The sequence below is a fragment of the Myodes glareolus genome, chromosome 1 (assembly GCF_982192425.1).
Source record: "Myodes glareolus chromosome 1, mMyoGla1.1, whole genome shotgun sequence".
Classification (NCBI taxonomy): domain Eukaryota; kingdom Metazoa; phylum Chordata; class Mammalia; order Rodentia; family Cricetidae; genus Myodes; species Myodes glareolus.
The window spans coordinates 81,327,606-81,341,326 of record NC_142026.1 but is presented as its reverse complement, the minus strand read 5'-3'; the positions used below and the strand labels follow the sequence as shown (position 1 = coordinate 81,341,326).

Below are 13,721 nucleotides of genomic sequence, written 5' to 3'. Positions count from 1 at the left end.
TGGGTCTGGGTGGTCAATAAATGAACAAACAACTTCCACCAACAATGAAGAAGGTTAATTTTTGGCCATTTAGTATTTCACAAAAATATACTCATATCTGAGCCTGGAAGTATAGATTGGGAATATAAGCAATGTGTAGACTAATAAGACCAGAATCAAAAGACTTCCCTGTGTTCATTTACATCCATGTATTATTTTGTTCAAGATTTATCCTATTATTATCTTTACCATATACTTGCTACTTTTCTAAGCTATCTTTGATTTCTCTTTATTTCTTTAACAATATTTTTGAGAATTTTCTACATGTATAATGTATCCATATGAATTCCAACCGTGTCACTGTCCTCTGACTCCCCCCACCCAAACCTTCCTCTCAAATTCATGACTTCTAATTTTTAATTGTTACTGTTACATTCACATGCGCACACACTCACACACACACACAAAATTTTACCTATTTGCTAGATATCTTAGTGTGTATAATCGTCTTGGGTAAATATTTTATCTGTAATTTAAATTTTCAGAAATCTTTAAATTTTTAATATAATTTTCAGTAATTATGTTTTCTTTAATGACTGCCTTTGTACATAAATTGGTGTTCATAATTATTGTATATTGTTTTTTCAATAAGTACACTAATTGTTTTATGTGTTGACAGTATTTTTAGAACAATGGCCCTTTGTTTAATCACTCACATAATACTTTATTTCAAAAAATATTTTCAGTTCTTCTTATCAGCAATAGGAGTGGATTTTTTTATTTTATTTTTTTTTGTTTTGTTTTGTCAGCTCTGTTTTAAGCAGAATTATTGGGGCATATCTTTCAGTAATCAGATACCTGGCAGGAATATCAAAAACAACCTTGAGTATAAAATGACTAATCTAAACTGGGTCTGGAAGTATTAGTTGCAAAATTTTTTAAAACACAAATTATTTCCAAATTATTGTTGAACACAAAAGACACTCCACTTGGAGCTTGTCTTCTCCTTGGCAAAACTGGCCTATGGGTAAGCAACTTCCCAAATCTCAACTACTGATAAAATACATAGTATTCAGAAATGGATAAGCAGAACTGTAAATTTTGCCAAGACAAGGTAAGATGGTTTTGCCTTTAAAAATAATCTGTCAGTTATTTTAGGCCTTAGCCAATGTTGGTTGCTTCAACTGCAAATAACATGTTCAATGAAACCACCCACATAAAATGACAAAATGAAATTCTATCAAAATTTTCATCACACCAATAAATTGAACCTTTCTAACAGAAAATTGGATATTTACAGGTTTTAAATTATCACCATTGTTTCTATTATGATACTATTGAGTTGGAGTGTAAGGATATGATAGAACACTTGCTTAGCACACATCTTGTCCTTGACCCTAGTATCAAACATCAGTACTCATGTACATGCATGCAGGAGCACACATATAACTATACATAATAATACAACTTTCATCTTTATTATATGCATAGTTTGACATCGTATAAGATAAATGTGTCAGCCTTTAAGAACATTATAGCAACAGTTCTCAAAGGAAGGCCTGGTGATGTAATGAGGAACTATTCCAGGAGTTCTGTCTGAGTCATTGCATAATGTGAAATCTCTATCATGGAATAATTTGTAAGAAAACATTTTCTCAGTAATATATGCTGTCAAACCACATGATGCAAAAGTTTAGTTTGTCTTGTATATATTAACTATTCATCTTTAGGGAAATGAAATTTTATTGTACTTCTGAGAGAAATGAGAAGTAAAAGCTAAATTATAGGTTTAAACAGTGCACTGATATATAATTAAAAGATAGTTATTCTTATGATTTGATTGAATACAATTTGGTAAAATGTCTATTTCTCTACTGCCCAATTATTTCTGAAAAATTTGCAACCCAAGGTTTCTCAAGTCAACATGGCACATGAAAAAATGGATATAGGAATTATTTTTCAAACAGTAGGTTTTTTATTAAGTGCTGGTGAGAATTTAGAGATTTTTTAGCTTACTGTTATACTTCCTTAAATATTAAAAATATTTGTTGTGTATCCACTTGAGTATGAGTTAGGAAGAAAATAATATCTAGCACCAGATTTCATAAAGAAAGACAGAAATAATTTCATGCAAACCTGTGCTAACTACCACTGAGTACTTACCATGAAAGTAAACAGGTTACATTCACATATGTTAATTGACACGTAAACACAAAGCAAAGAAAAACCCTGAATTCATTATTTGAGAACTATAGTACCACTTTGAGAACAGAAATTCAATAAATAAACAATTTTCTAGTAAAAAAGGGTTAGTAATAAAAACTTTTATTTTTCACATTTAGAATTTTCATTTTTGTCTATGACAAATATAACCATATGTTTAATTAAAAAATTTAAAGGTTTGGTGTTTTGTTTGCAATTTTAAATGAAGTTTGAATTGATGAATTAAATGGTTTCAAATAGTGTCACTTTTCAAGGATATATGCACTTTAGATTAGGTTGGATTTGAGATATCCTGCCTAATACATAAAATTTAGTTAATTTAGTTAAAATTCATCAAGAAAGAAATCTTTAAATTAAATTTCTTATCTGATGAGAGAAATAAGAAATTTAGTGGCTTGAAACAAAAAACTGCCCACAAATGAAGAAATACTGTTTGCTTCTAAGCAAAATAGCATCCAAAAATAATTTTAAAAAGTACCTTACCAAACTGAAGATTTAAATTTCTAAATAAAACAATAACTATAATAAAGCAACGTGGAAATATTCACAGAGTTAAGGCATGTGATTAATTCTAAATAAGAGATAAATTATATGATAATCCTATAATAATGATTATATATAATCAAATACATTGGGCTTAATGCAGCCCAGAATGAGAATATAGTTCTGGATAGATTTAAGAACACTGAGCAATTTTACCATTGACAATAATTTCCTATTGAGAGGCAACAGAAATCAGATCCTGAGAAAGTTAGATTTATCGCTACCATAGGGAATGGGATGCATGTCTCAAATACAATCAAGCATGAGTGATAAAAACTTCTATACATCATGTATATCTAGAATTCTATTAAATAAATAATTTTCATTTATGTGACTTGGAGATTCAGGTGTAGATAAATTTTGAAGGCTGTAAATGGTGTAGGAGGTCCTTCTGTCTATGTGATGCTTAACAAAGGAACTACTTTGGGCCTATAGCAGAACTATAGGGGAACAGAGCTAGGCAGAGAAAACTAAACAGAATGCTGGGTGGAAGAAGGGCAGAGTCACGGGACACTATGGATAGGTCGCTGGAGATACATGTGCTGGAACTTTGCCGATAGGCCACAACCTTATAGTGATATACAGATTAATAGAAATGGGTTAAATTAAGGTGAAAGTGGTAGCCAATAATTAGCTAGAGCTAATTGGCCAAGTAGTAATTTAATCAATACAGTTTCTGTATGATTATTTGGGTTCTGGACAGCTGGTACGAACAAGTGGGTCAAGAAGAGCCTAATAATGTTCTTCATAAACAGTTGGGAACTGCAGTGATCCTCTGGGGTGGTTTGTAAGAAAATGGCCCCCAAAGGGAGTGACACTATTAGGAGGTGTGGTCTTGTTTAAAAAAAGTATGTCATGTGTGGGCAGGCTTTTGCTCAAGTTTCAGCATACACAGTGGCATTTTCCCTGACTTGATGATAATGGGCTGAACCTCTGAAACTGTAAGTCACAAACTCACTTAAATGTATTTCTTATAAGAGCTGCTGTAAGCATGGTGTCTTTTCACAGCAATAGAAAACCAAAATTAAGACAGAAGTTGGTATCAGGGACAGGTGTATTGTTGTGATAGACCTGACAATGCTTATGCTTGGAGTTATATGAACTTTGGTGCTTTGGGTTAGGGAAACAGTAGAATGCTTTAAGCACTGCTTAATGGACCAACAGGACCATTGTCAGCAATGATGCTGATAATGGTTTGAAATGTCGGTGCCAGCTCAAGAGGTTTCAGAAAAGGAGTTTAGTATTTTGCCTAGATATTGTTCTTGTGATATCTTGGTGAAGAGAGTGGTAGCCTTTTACACTTGTCTTAAGACTCTGACTGAGGCTAAAATGATTAATATTGGACTAATTCCCTTGGCAGAAGAAATCTCAAAACAGCCAAGTATAAAATCTGCTGTGTGTCTATTAGTGTTAAATATAATGAGGATTTACAATGAAATGGAGCAAGTTGTGCAAGAAAAAATATTTGAGAAGAAAAAGAGCACCAAAAAGAGGAATAAGGGTAAATTCTTAGTTCAAGAAAATAAAGAGATTAAAGAATTAAATAAATTAAGAAATTAAGTAAAGGCTGTGGTGATCTCAGCACAAGACCCCACCCAACTAAATTTTCAACTAGCAAAAAAGAATTACAAAGATGTTTAGAGCCAGATATGGTGGTACATATCTTTAATCCAAACACTAGAAAAACAGAGGCTGTGAGATTACTGAGATTGATGCCAGCCAGGTCTACAGAGCAAGTTTCAGTACAACCAAGCCTGGTCAGTGAAAGACAGAAAACTTTTAAAGATATAATTGAACAAGGCGGGGAGGGGTCATGTTCCAGTCACAGCAAGCAGCAGAACTTAGCAGCTTCAGTGACATGGTTCTGACTTTAGAGTTAGGATAGAAGAAAGGAATTATAGAATAAAGCACGTGTCAGGAGTATCCCTAAATGGAAGCCTAGTATAGAGGTCATTGAAGTTGTCAAGCTGAAGCCTGGATTACCTTGAAGAATCCATATGTTGGAGTTGACAGAGTTCCATAATACGTGATGTAAAGAGCTACAAAGAGGAAATGGAACAAGCCCAACAGAAAGAAGTATGTTGCAGTCAAATATGCTGAATGGAATTGGATACTTGAAGAACATTTTGACATTAGATATGAAGATTCAGAGTTTGGAGTTTGCCCAGCTGGTGTTGAACCTTGTTTTTGTCCAGTATATCCTTGTTTTGCTCCCTTCCCTGATTTTGAAATTGTTAATGTATATCCTGTGCTAATATATGTTGGAGGAATGTCATCTGCTTTTTTATCTGATTTTTAACAGGGATTACAGTTAAGAGATTGCCTTGATTCTCAGAAGACTTTGAATTTTGAATTTTGAAACAACTTTGAGACTGTTATGGTCTATGGTGATATTTTTAAGTTTGACTAAATGAATCTTGTGCATTATAATATTGCTTTAAGTCTTTGGTAACCTGGGAGAAGAATGGGGTGATTTGGAAGAAACTGAACCCTGAAAAGAGTGCAAGAGTTAAGAGGTGTGGCCTTGTTGGAGTAAGAGTGAAGTTGGAGGAAACACACTATGAGGGTGGGCTTTGAAGTCAATTCTGCTCAAACTTCCCTCAGTGTGATAGTCACTTGATTTCCCGTTGCCTGCCAATAAAGTGGTAAGGACTTTCAGCTCCAACCCCACATCTGAATGCTTACTACAATGCTCCCCACATATTTGACCGTACATTTGAAACTGTAAGCCACAAACTGAATTAAATATTTTGCTTAAAAGAGTTTTTGTGGTCATGATGTCTTCCCAGCAAGAGAAAACACAGACTAAGACAATGTCAAACATACGTACCTACAAACTAAAAACATACCTAAAAACAAGATTTCACTGTTGCTGTAATCCTGTCCACATATTACAAAACACCAGACTTCCAGCAACAGATCTACATATTACAAATGTATGTATTCTTGTGGGTAAATATGCTGAGAATCTAAAGAACACTATGTTGAAATAAAGCTTTAATTCAGTGTATAACTTCTGTATTGGGAATTTGGAACCTAATAATTGCCATTGAATGTTACCAATGCATTTGTGCAAGTTATCTCTCTATCAGAAATTGGAATAAGTGCTTTATGTCCTGAAAGTTTCATAGTACCCCTTAATTTTTTCAAAGGCTGATGAATTTCTTCTAAGAAATGTACTTTGTGCTAGATGTTTGTCTAAAGCAGAGATACCTTAAATAGGTAAAAGTATGAGGTTTTTTAGATATTTTATGATGTATATTGAAACCATAAACAGCACTGAGAAGATATACCTTAAATAGGTAAAAGTATGAGGTTTTTTAGATATTTTATGATGTATATTGAAACCATAAACAGCACTGAGAAGATAGTAAATGGTAAACAGTGCTTTATAAAACATATTTGGATTTTGTTGTAGGAGAGAGCCACTTGTTGGTTCTGGCCACAATATATAAACAAATATATATTTGTTTAGCTTAGCAGCCCATACATTGAATGTCTCTAGCTCCTTCACAGTCAAAAATTCAAAGAAAACACTAATATACATAATTCAGACTCTATTTGCATATTCCATCTTTACATGCTTGTATTTCTCTTTATATCTTTGTTTTATTTTATAAACCATTTATTTCATTTAATGACTCTATTTCTTCTCTCTACAAAGCCTATGTACATTTATCCAACACTGTCACATATTTAGAAGTCTTTTATGTCTAAATCTGTCTTAATGTATATATGTAATTCTTTACTGTCCAGGAGTGCTTCTAAAAATGCTAAGTGCTTCTTATAAACTTAGGCTATGGTATTACTAGAGTATATACAGTACTTTCTACTTTCTCTGTACAGTCCATCGTGATAGAAGGCCATTCACTACCTCTGCAAGCCATGCACATTTCCTCAATTTTAGGTACACAGCAGTTCAATGTTGTCAATAAGCAAGTTGTAGTATGTTGCTCACAAATCCCATTTAAATGTTTGATCTCCTGAAAGAGCCAGAGTTCATGCTGGCAGCGTGGCCAAGAAAGCCAGCATTTCAAAATGGTGTGGCTTTTTTTCTGCTACCACTAAATCAGGAAAACCTCTCTTAAAGAGGCCATGCCTCTAATTGTATCTAGCGAACAAAGTCTGCCCGACAAAATGCCACTACCAAGCCATGCTTCATTCTGTTCTTTTGTGTTTAGAATTCTTTTTCAAGCTTTATCAGGTTTTTTGTGGATTTTAGTTGGCCACATGGACACCAATTTGTAGGAGAGAGTCACTTGTTGGTTCCCGGCTGCTGAGCCCTGAAGTAACCACACAGAAACTGTATTAATTAAATCATTGCTTGATCCATTAGCTCTAGCTACTTATAGGCTAACTCTTAAATATTAATTTAAACCATTTCTATTAATCTGTGCATCACCATGTGGCTGTGGATTACTGGCTAAAGTTCTGGCATCTGTCTCTAGCCAAGCTACTTGGTATTTCTCTGACTCTGCCCTTCTTTCTCACAGCATTCACCCTAGTTTTCCATGACTAGCTCTTTCTGTCCTGCTCTGCTATAGGCTCAGAACAGTTCTTTATTAACCAATGGTATTCACAGCTTACAGAGGGGAATCCCACATTATTTTACGCAAAACAAAATGGGAAAACACAGAAGAGTTTAAATAAAACTAGGACCAACTTGTTTAGGCAAAACCTATCTGGTTGTTGTGGTCTGATGAGTAGAATTTAATGAGAATAAAAGTAAAATGATTCTGAGGACTGTACCATAGTTATACTGTAAAACATGCCCTGGTTTATTTTATCAATGCATGTGACAATATTTTAAGTAAATTTTGAATGCACAATAAACATTAAGACCTTTGTTTAGATCAAAATAATTTAAATGTTGAGAAGTACTTCTTTTCATTTTCTTAATCTTGTGCACCAAATAGAAGGTTCTTCAGAAAGGAATTCACCTTTTTTATTGGCTAGCACAGATAAAATCCTGAATGGTACATAATGCCCCTGCTCTGCTTGAAAGAAACCACTGACATCAGATAGTTTCAAAGATGCATACTGGAGATCTTTTTTGATTCACTACCAATTAATGCATCTGCCAATATAGATTGGAAGAGTATTTTGATCTTAATTATTATTGAAATAGGGAATGATCAAAACAAAATTCCAGGTTCAGGGCCCTAAAGATATTACACTCCTCTCTCTCTTTCTCTTATAGAAATCTAATTGTTATTTCTAGATTACTTTCTAGATTAATTACAAGAAGTATGGTTTTCTCTATTAGTATTCTAGGTAGGCTCATATTTCAGTAGTTATTAAACTAGACCAATTACCTTGTCCATTGTTGCTATCAATAACTGACAATAAAGAATTTAAGGAATAAATCATTAATGTTAGCTCACAGTTTGATGTCCAGTCCATCTTGTTGGGAACACTTGTTAATAGGAGCATGACAGACCTGTTCAAATTGAATCCACTCAGAAAGTGAAGAGATTGGTCATATTTTTAGTCTGGTTATACATTTATTTAGTCTAAGACTCGGACTATAGCCTGAGGTACAGTGATACCTAATTTTATGGTGAGTCTTTTTACCTCATCAAATCCCTCCTGGCAACACCATAAGAGGCATTATCAGAGGGTTTTTTCAAATGTAATTCTAGACCTTGCCAAACTGACAGCATTAAACATTAAAACTTTACACTGAAATCTAATAACATGAAATACTTTCTGGATTGAAGATATGGCTCTTTTGGGAGGACGGCTGACTAACATGCGTAAAGCATCAGATTTGATCCAAACAATTAAAAAATTGAGCATGATAATGAATGCTTTTAAGGTCCTAGGAGAGATAGGCAGGAAGGTCAGAAGTTTAGCAATATTCTCTGCTGCGTAATGGGGGCTGAAGCCACTCTACCATATATAATATCTATCTCAAAAGAAAATAAGAAAACAAAATAACTTCAACTTATCTCTAAAAGTCTCCATACTTTTAAACAGTTCCATTATAATTCAAGAGTCTAATGATTCTTCTGAAACTCAAGACAATATTTTAACTATATGCTCCTCTAAAATAATAAAGGAGCTGCATCGTTGTAACATATAGAATCACACAAAATAAGCTTTTACTCTAAAAAACATAAAAGGAGACATAGTAAGTAAAAACTAGACTCAATATTTTCCCATTATTAGAAGGCTGATAATTCTCAGAACCTCATCTACTGTTATTCTTCAGTTTCTAAAGAAATACTCATCTATTGTGTGTGTGCCTTTTTGAGGACTTTGAATCAAATAACATTGAGGTGAATTATCATATGTATTAATGTATAAATAAATACTCATGTTTCAGGAGTGCTCACACGTCACCTTGAAATGTTATGGCAATATGCATATTTTACAGTTTCACTTTACTTGCATTGTAGGATTATCACATATACATGAAAATTATTATATATAGGTCTTTCGGTGAGCCCATTAGAACACAGGATAATGTTCCTCACTTTTCGTCATTTTGAGTCAACTGGATTATTGATACCATTAAGAACATCATTATCATCGGAGATCATTCTGGTAATGTAGATAGTTATAAAATGTAATCATATCCCAGAAAGCTATTAGATAAAAGTCTATTATCAAATCCACACTTAGATCCAAGAAATGCTCACACCCTAGAAGCTAGATAGTTCAGAAAACACTATGTCATGGCTATTTTATTCCCATTTCTTATACTGGATTCTTCACTTTTATCAAGTGATACAATCTAAGAATCTCTGTGGGAGAAAGTAATTGTTCTATCACGCAGGTCATCAACTGGTCAAAATGTATGCACATTTTTTCCATGACATATAAGAAATGTGTACTTTTCTTATTTAAAAGCTTATTTTTTTAATCTGCCAACCACAGTTCTCTCTCCCTCCCATCCTCCCACTGCCTGTGTCTGACATGTCTGTTGCTTGGGCAATCTCTGGGGTTACAGAGAAGGATCATGATTTACCACTAGTACATGAATGTGGCTTTTTGGAGCCTATTCCCTATGGAGGTACACCTTGCTTAGCCTCAAAATGTATGTTTTTCTTCTCTCCATGGTAACTTGAGCTATCTTTTAAATATGTTGGGATGTGTCGGAGTGGGAAAATCATTATCTTCACTCAACTCCATTTGCTGGATAAAATCTGCTTTACTATCTTTATGACAAAACTATTTCATTTAAATAGAACTTTTCTGTACTCTTATCAAAGTATCTGATTATCTCAACTCTTCAATGAATTATAAGAAAATTTTAAATTGATACATCAAAAGTACTAAAACACTAACATATTTTTATAGTAAGCCTTTGAACCCTAGACACAGATAAGTAATTTAAGAAAAAGTTATTTTTTCCATCATGTATCTACATAATTCACCTTTTGTATACCAATTTAGATACTTCATTCTAAAATAACCCAGTGCAAAATAGCTTTTTTTTTCCTAAAAATCATTTTAGGACTATATTACAAGTAGGAAACAATTAGAAGTTATTCTTAGCAGCAAAATGGCAGCCACAGTCATCTGTAATTCCAGTTTCTGAACCTCACAGGTACCAAGCTTGATTGCTGTAAACATATAATGATGTGGGGGGGGGGAATACTCACACACATAAAAAAATAAATATAATTTTTAAAATCTTTGCTCAGCCTAGATATAGTAGGGAGGGTCTTGGACCTTCTACAAAGCAATGTGCCTTACCCTCTCTGAGGATCAGATGGAATTGGAATGGGAGGGTATGTGTAGGGAATGGGTAGAGGAGAGGGAGTGAGAACTTGGATTGGTATGTATAGTTTAAAAAGTTAGTTTTGTAAATAGATAAATAAAATAAAAATACAAAAAACCAAAAAGATTACAAAAATGTTTAGTTTGAAATATTAGTTGTCAATTATTGTACTTAATATAATATATTAGAGAATTATATAGAAATTATTCAATAAAACTAAAAAAACATAAAATGTAACTTTAACAAAGATGTTTTTCTTTTTCAGCATCATACTTAATTTGATGATTAAATCAAAGTGGATTCAGTTACCTTCTCCAATCCTTCCTCCTTGAGACTGATCACATCCAAATCAAAATCTGTCCGTAAGCCATTGGTCTTATTGAAAGTTATTCTGCCTGTGAGGCCTTCCCAGTGAGCCTGAAAAACAAATGCCCACAATTAGCAAGCAAGAGACGGGAGGTAAGATGGAGTCCTGCTATTACTGGTCATCCATGTTGCTTTATATTAACAAAGAAGAAACAGAAGACAAGAATAGCCCCGTAGTCACTGGCATTTTGTGCTGCTTTGTAATGGCATTCTGTGGTCAGTAGTGGACCAAGATGTTTTACATCTCATGAAATGAAAGAGATTTTCTCCTCAGCAACGTCCTAACTTCTGTACAAAATATAAATGTTCATCTTATATTACCAATGTTTATGGGTATAAGCTTTTTCCTTAGATATATTTAATATATATATTGAAGTACATTTAACAAAGAAAAATTAGCAAGGTATATTATATGAAATGAGATACTGAATATATTACTTGGTATAATTCAGACAATATGATGGGACTAACTCCCTAAATTCAAATCATCAAGAAATGCATTACTCTGGTCAAAACTGAATCCAGAAAAATTTGTTCTATTTCTCCAATTAACAAACTTCCCTTATAATAATCAATGCTACATTTCTCTGAAGAAGACAGGGGAAAATGTATCACAATTATTATATATAAGATTATAATGTTTATAAAAGAAGTATCCAGTGGAAAATAGGGTAGAAATATAATCCTTCCAATGTAAGCAAATAAATGTATTTTATTTTAAATACAAAAATATTTCCTATATTGTCTGTTATTTAGCAAAAATTATATGTTTTCTACTATATAACATCTGGAAAAAACTTGGAAAAATAATTACTTGGAAATTTCAAATGATGCTGTGTAAGCATGCAATGGTATAGTTTGAAATAATATACACTAAGAGCCAAAAGACATGGATGTTAAAAGATTATGATTAATAATTTAGTAGTGAATGTAAATGGATATCATCACTATATCATTTTGTAGTCACCATGCATGTTTCTCAGACACTAGTAATAGTGTACATGTATTTCAGCTATTAAATTCTAAATGACACAGAAAACACAGCAATCATCTGTGTTAGATTAAAATGTGTCTTCAGTAGAAAAAAACTTACTTTCCCCCACTTCTTCAAAAGAAAAAAATAATCAAGCGCCCCCCCCAAAATTTCTAATAATGTAACAACAGACAAAAGGATCAGAAGGACCCAGAATATATGTAGAGAATAGCAAAGTGGACCTACGTAAGGAACAGTGAAAATATAACAGGCAAGTAATAAAAATTCTGTAATATACTCAATTTTAAGCTTCCTAGCAACCAAAGCAGACACGAAAAGATGATAAAATTGTAATATGCAGCGTTCATAGCTGGAGGCATTCCAGCTGCTTGGGATAAACAGTGCTTCCTGGTACTGAAACCTGAGAGAAATTTCTCCTGTTGGTCCTCTTACGGGAATACTATGATTTAGTGGACAAGGATCTCAATTACACCCTACAATAAATACAGTGGGGGATGTCATATAGCTGTTTCTTTCAGGGCCAGTCGACACGTATCAAAGTCATAATGCTCAAATGCTGAGTTCAGAAAAATCGATTCTTTAACCACTGAGACCTGTGATCTATGAATAGAGCTGAGAGTGGACAGTATTTTAAACCAGAAGTGAATGCAGAATGTAAAGCAACTAATAAACATCATATTCTTCAGAGAAAATCAGGACTCCTCGTGGAATTCAACATAGAGTGGGCAATGGAAATGCATTGAAATTGTTTACCAATATAATGAAGTTCCTATTCCTGATCTTATTTTTATTTTCATTCTATGATTAATAATTAATTACAAAATAGACCGAGATTGTTTTTATAGCTAAGAGGAAGTCCATTTAAACTTCCACCCAAGACAAGTATGTTAAGCAACAACTATGACTTCCCTTCATAGAAAAAAGAGAAAAATACAAAAGCAAAAGAAGAAAAAAGGTTTCTATGTACATGTGTGTAAATGAAGAATTTTCCACTTGTTTTTTCCTGTTTCAGGCTTGATCAAATTCTAAAGGAAAACAATACCTAGTCAAAAACACCAGTCAATCATCCTGTGTGAAGTAAGTTTTGCACTTTGTGAATCCATATATTATTATTGTTTTGTGTTTCAAAGTGATAGAGATTGAACTTGGGCCTTATATGCTCACTAAGCAGTCTAACATTGAACTATAATCTTAGCATTGATACATTCACTTTTAACATGACTAGTTAATATAAATAAAATAATTGTACACTTTGTTTCACATAGTTGCATAGATGAAAATAGCTATGCCTCATATAGTATTTTAACTTTTATGTATGCTAAATGACATTCATATTAAAAATACACTTCATATTTTACTGTCTAAATTACAACTCTTTAGAAAATAAATAAATACCTAAATAAAAAGTTAGAGAGATAGATTTTCAAAAATAAGGTTAATAATATCAATCATGCTTTCACTGAGTCATTGGTTTCATATGATTAGGTCATCATAGACATGCTGATGGCTATTGCATAGATTTATTTGTAAAATGAAACTTCTTATTTTGTTGTTCAGCCTCAATATAAGGGATTTTTCCTTGTGTCATTTTATCTTTTTCATCCTCTTTGGCTGTTGTCTTGTATAGGTCTGTTCTCTTCTGAAGAGGAAACAGAGAAGGAGGGGCTCGGGGGAAGATGGGATGTGGAGGGACAGGTAAGAGGGACAGAGAGAAGGGAAACTGTGGTTGGTATGTGTTGTGTAAGAGAAGAATACATTTTCAGTTAAAATTAAAAAGAAAAAGATAATTTTACTTGCTGAGGGGAAAAAAGAATGTTTCAGATTTTTGTTTGTTTTGTTTTGTTTTAATCAAGTGCTAAGAAAACTAACTACATCGAGTTAGTTCAT

At 33.1% G+C, this 13,721-nt stretch overlaps 1 protein-coding gene across 4 annotated transcripts in view; it reads right to left on the bottom strand.

The window, feature by feature from the left end:
• Grik2 (glutamate ionotropic receptor kainate type subunit 2) overlaps positions 1-13,721 on the bottom strand; it is a 625,308-nt gene that overhangs the window by 263,247 nt on the left and 348,340 nt on the right. For all 4 annotated transcript variants that reach the window (XM_048449039.3, XM_048449041.3, XM_048449040.3 and 1 more), the window contains exon 9: positions 10,784-10,891. In XM_048449039.3, coding sequence (XP_048304996.2) covers positions 10,784-10,891 — 108 coding nt within the window. The remainder of the gene's footprint in view (positions 1-10,783; positions 10,892-13,721) is intronic.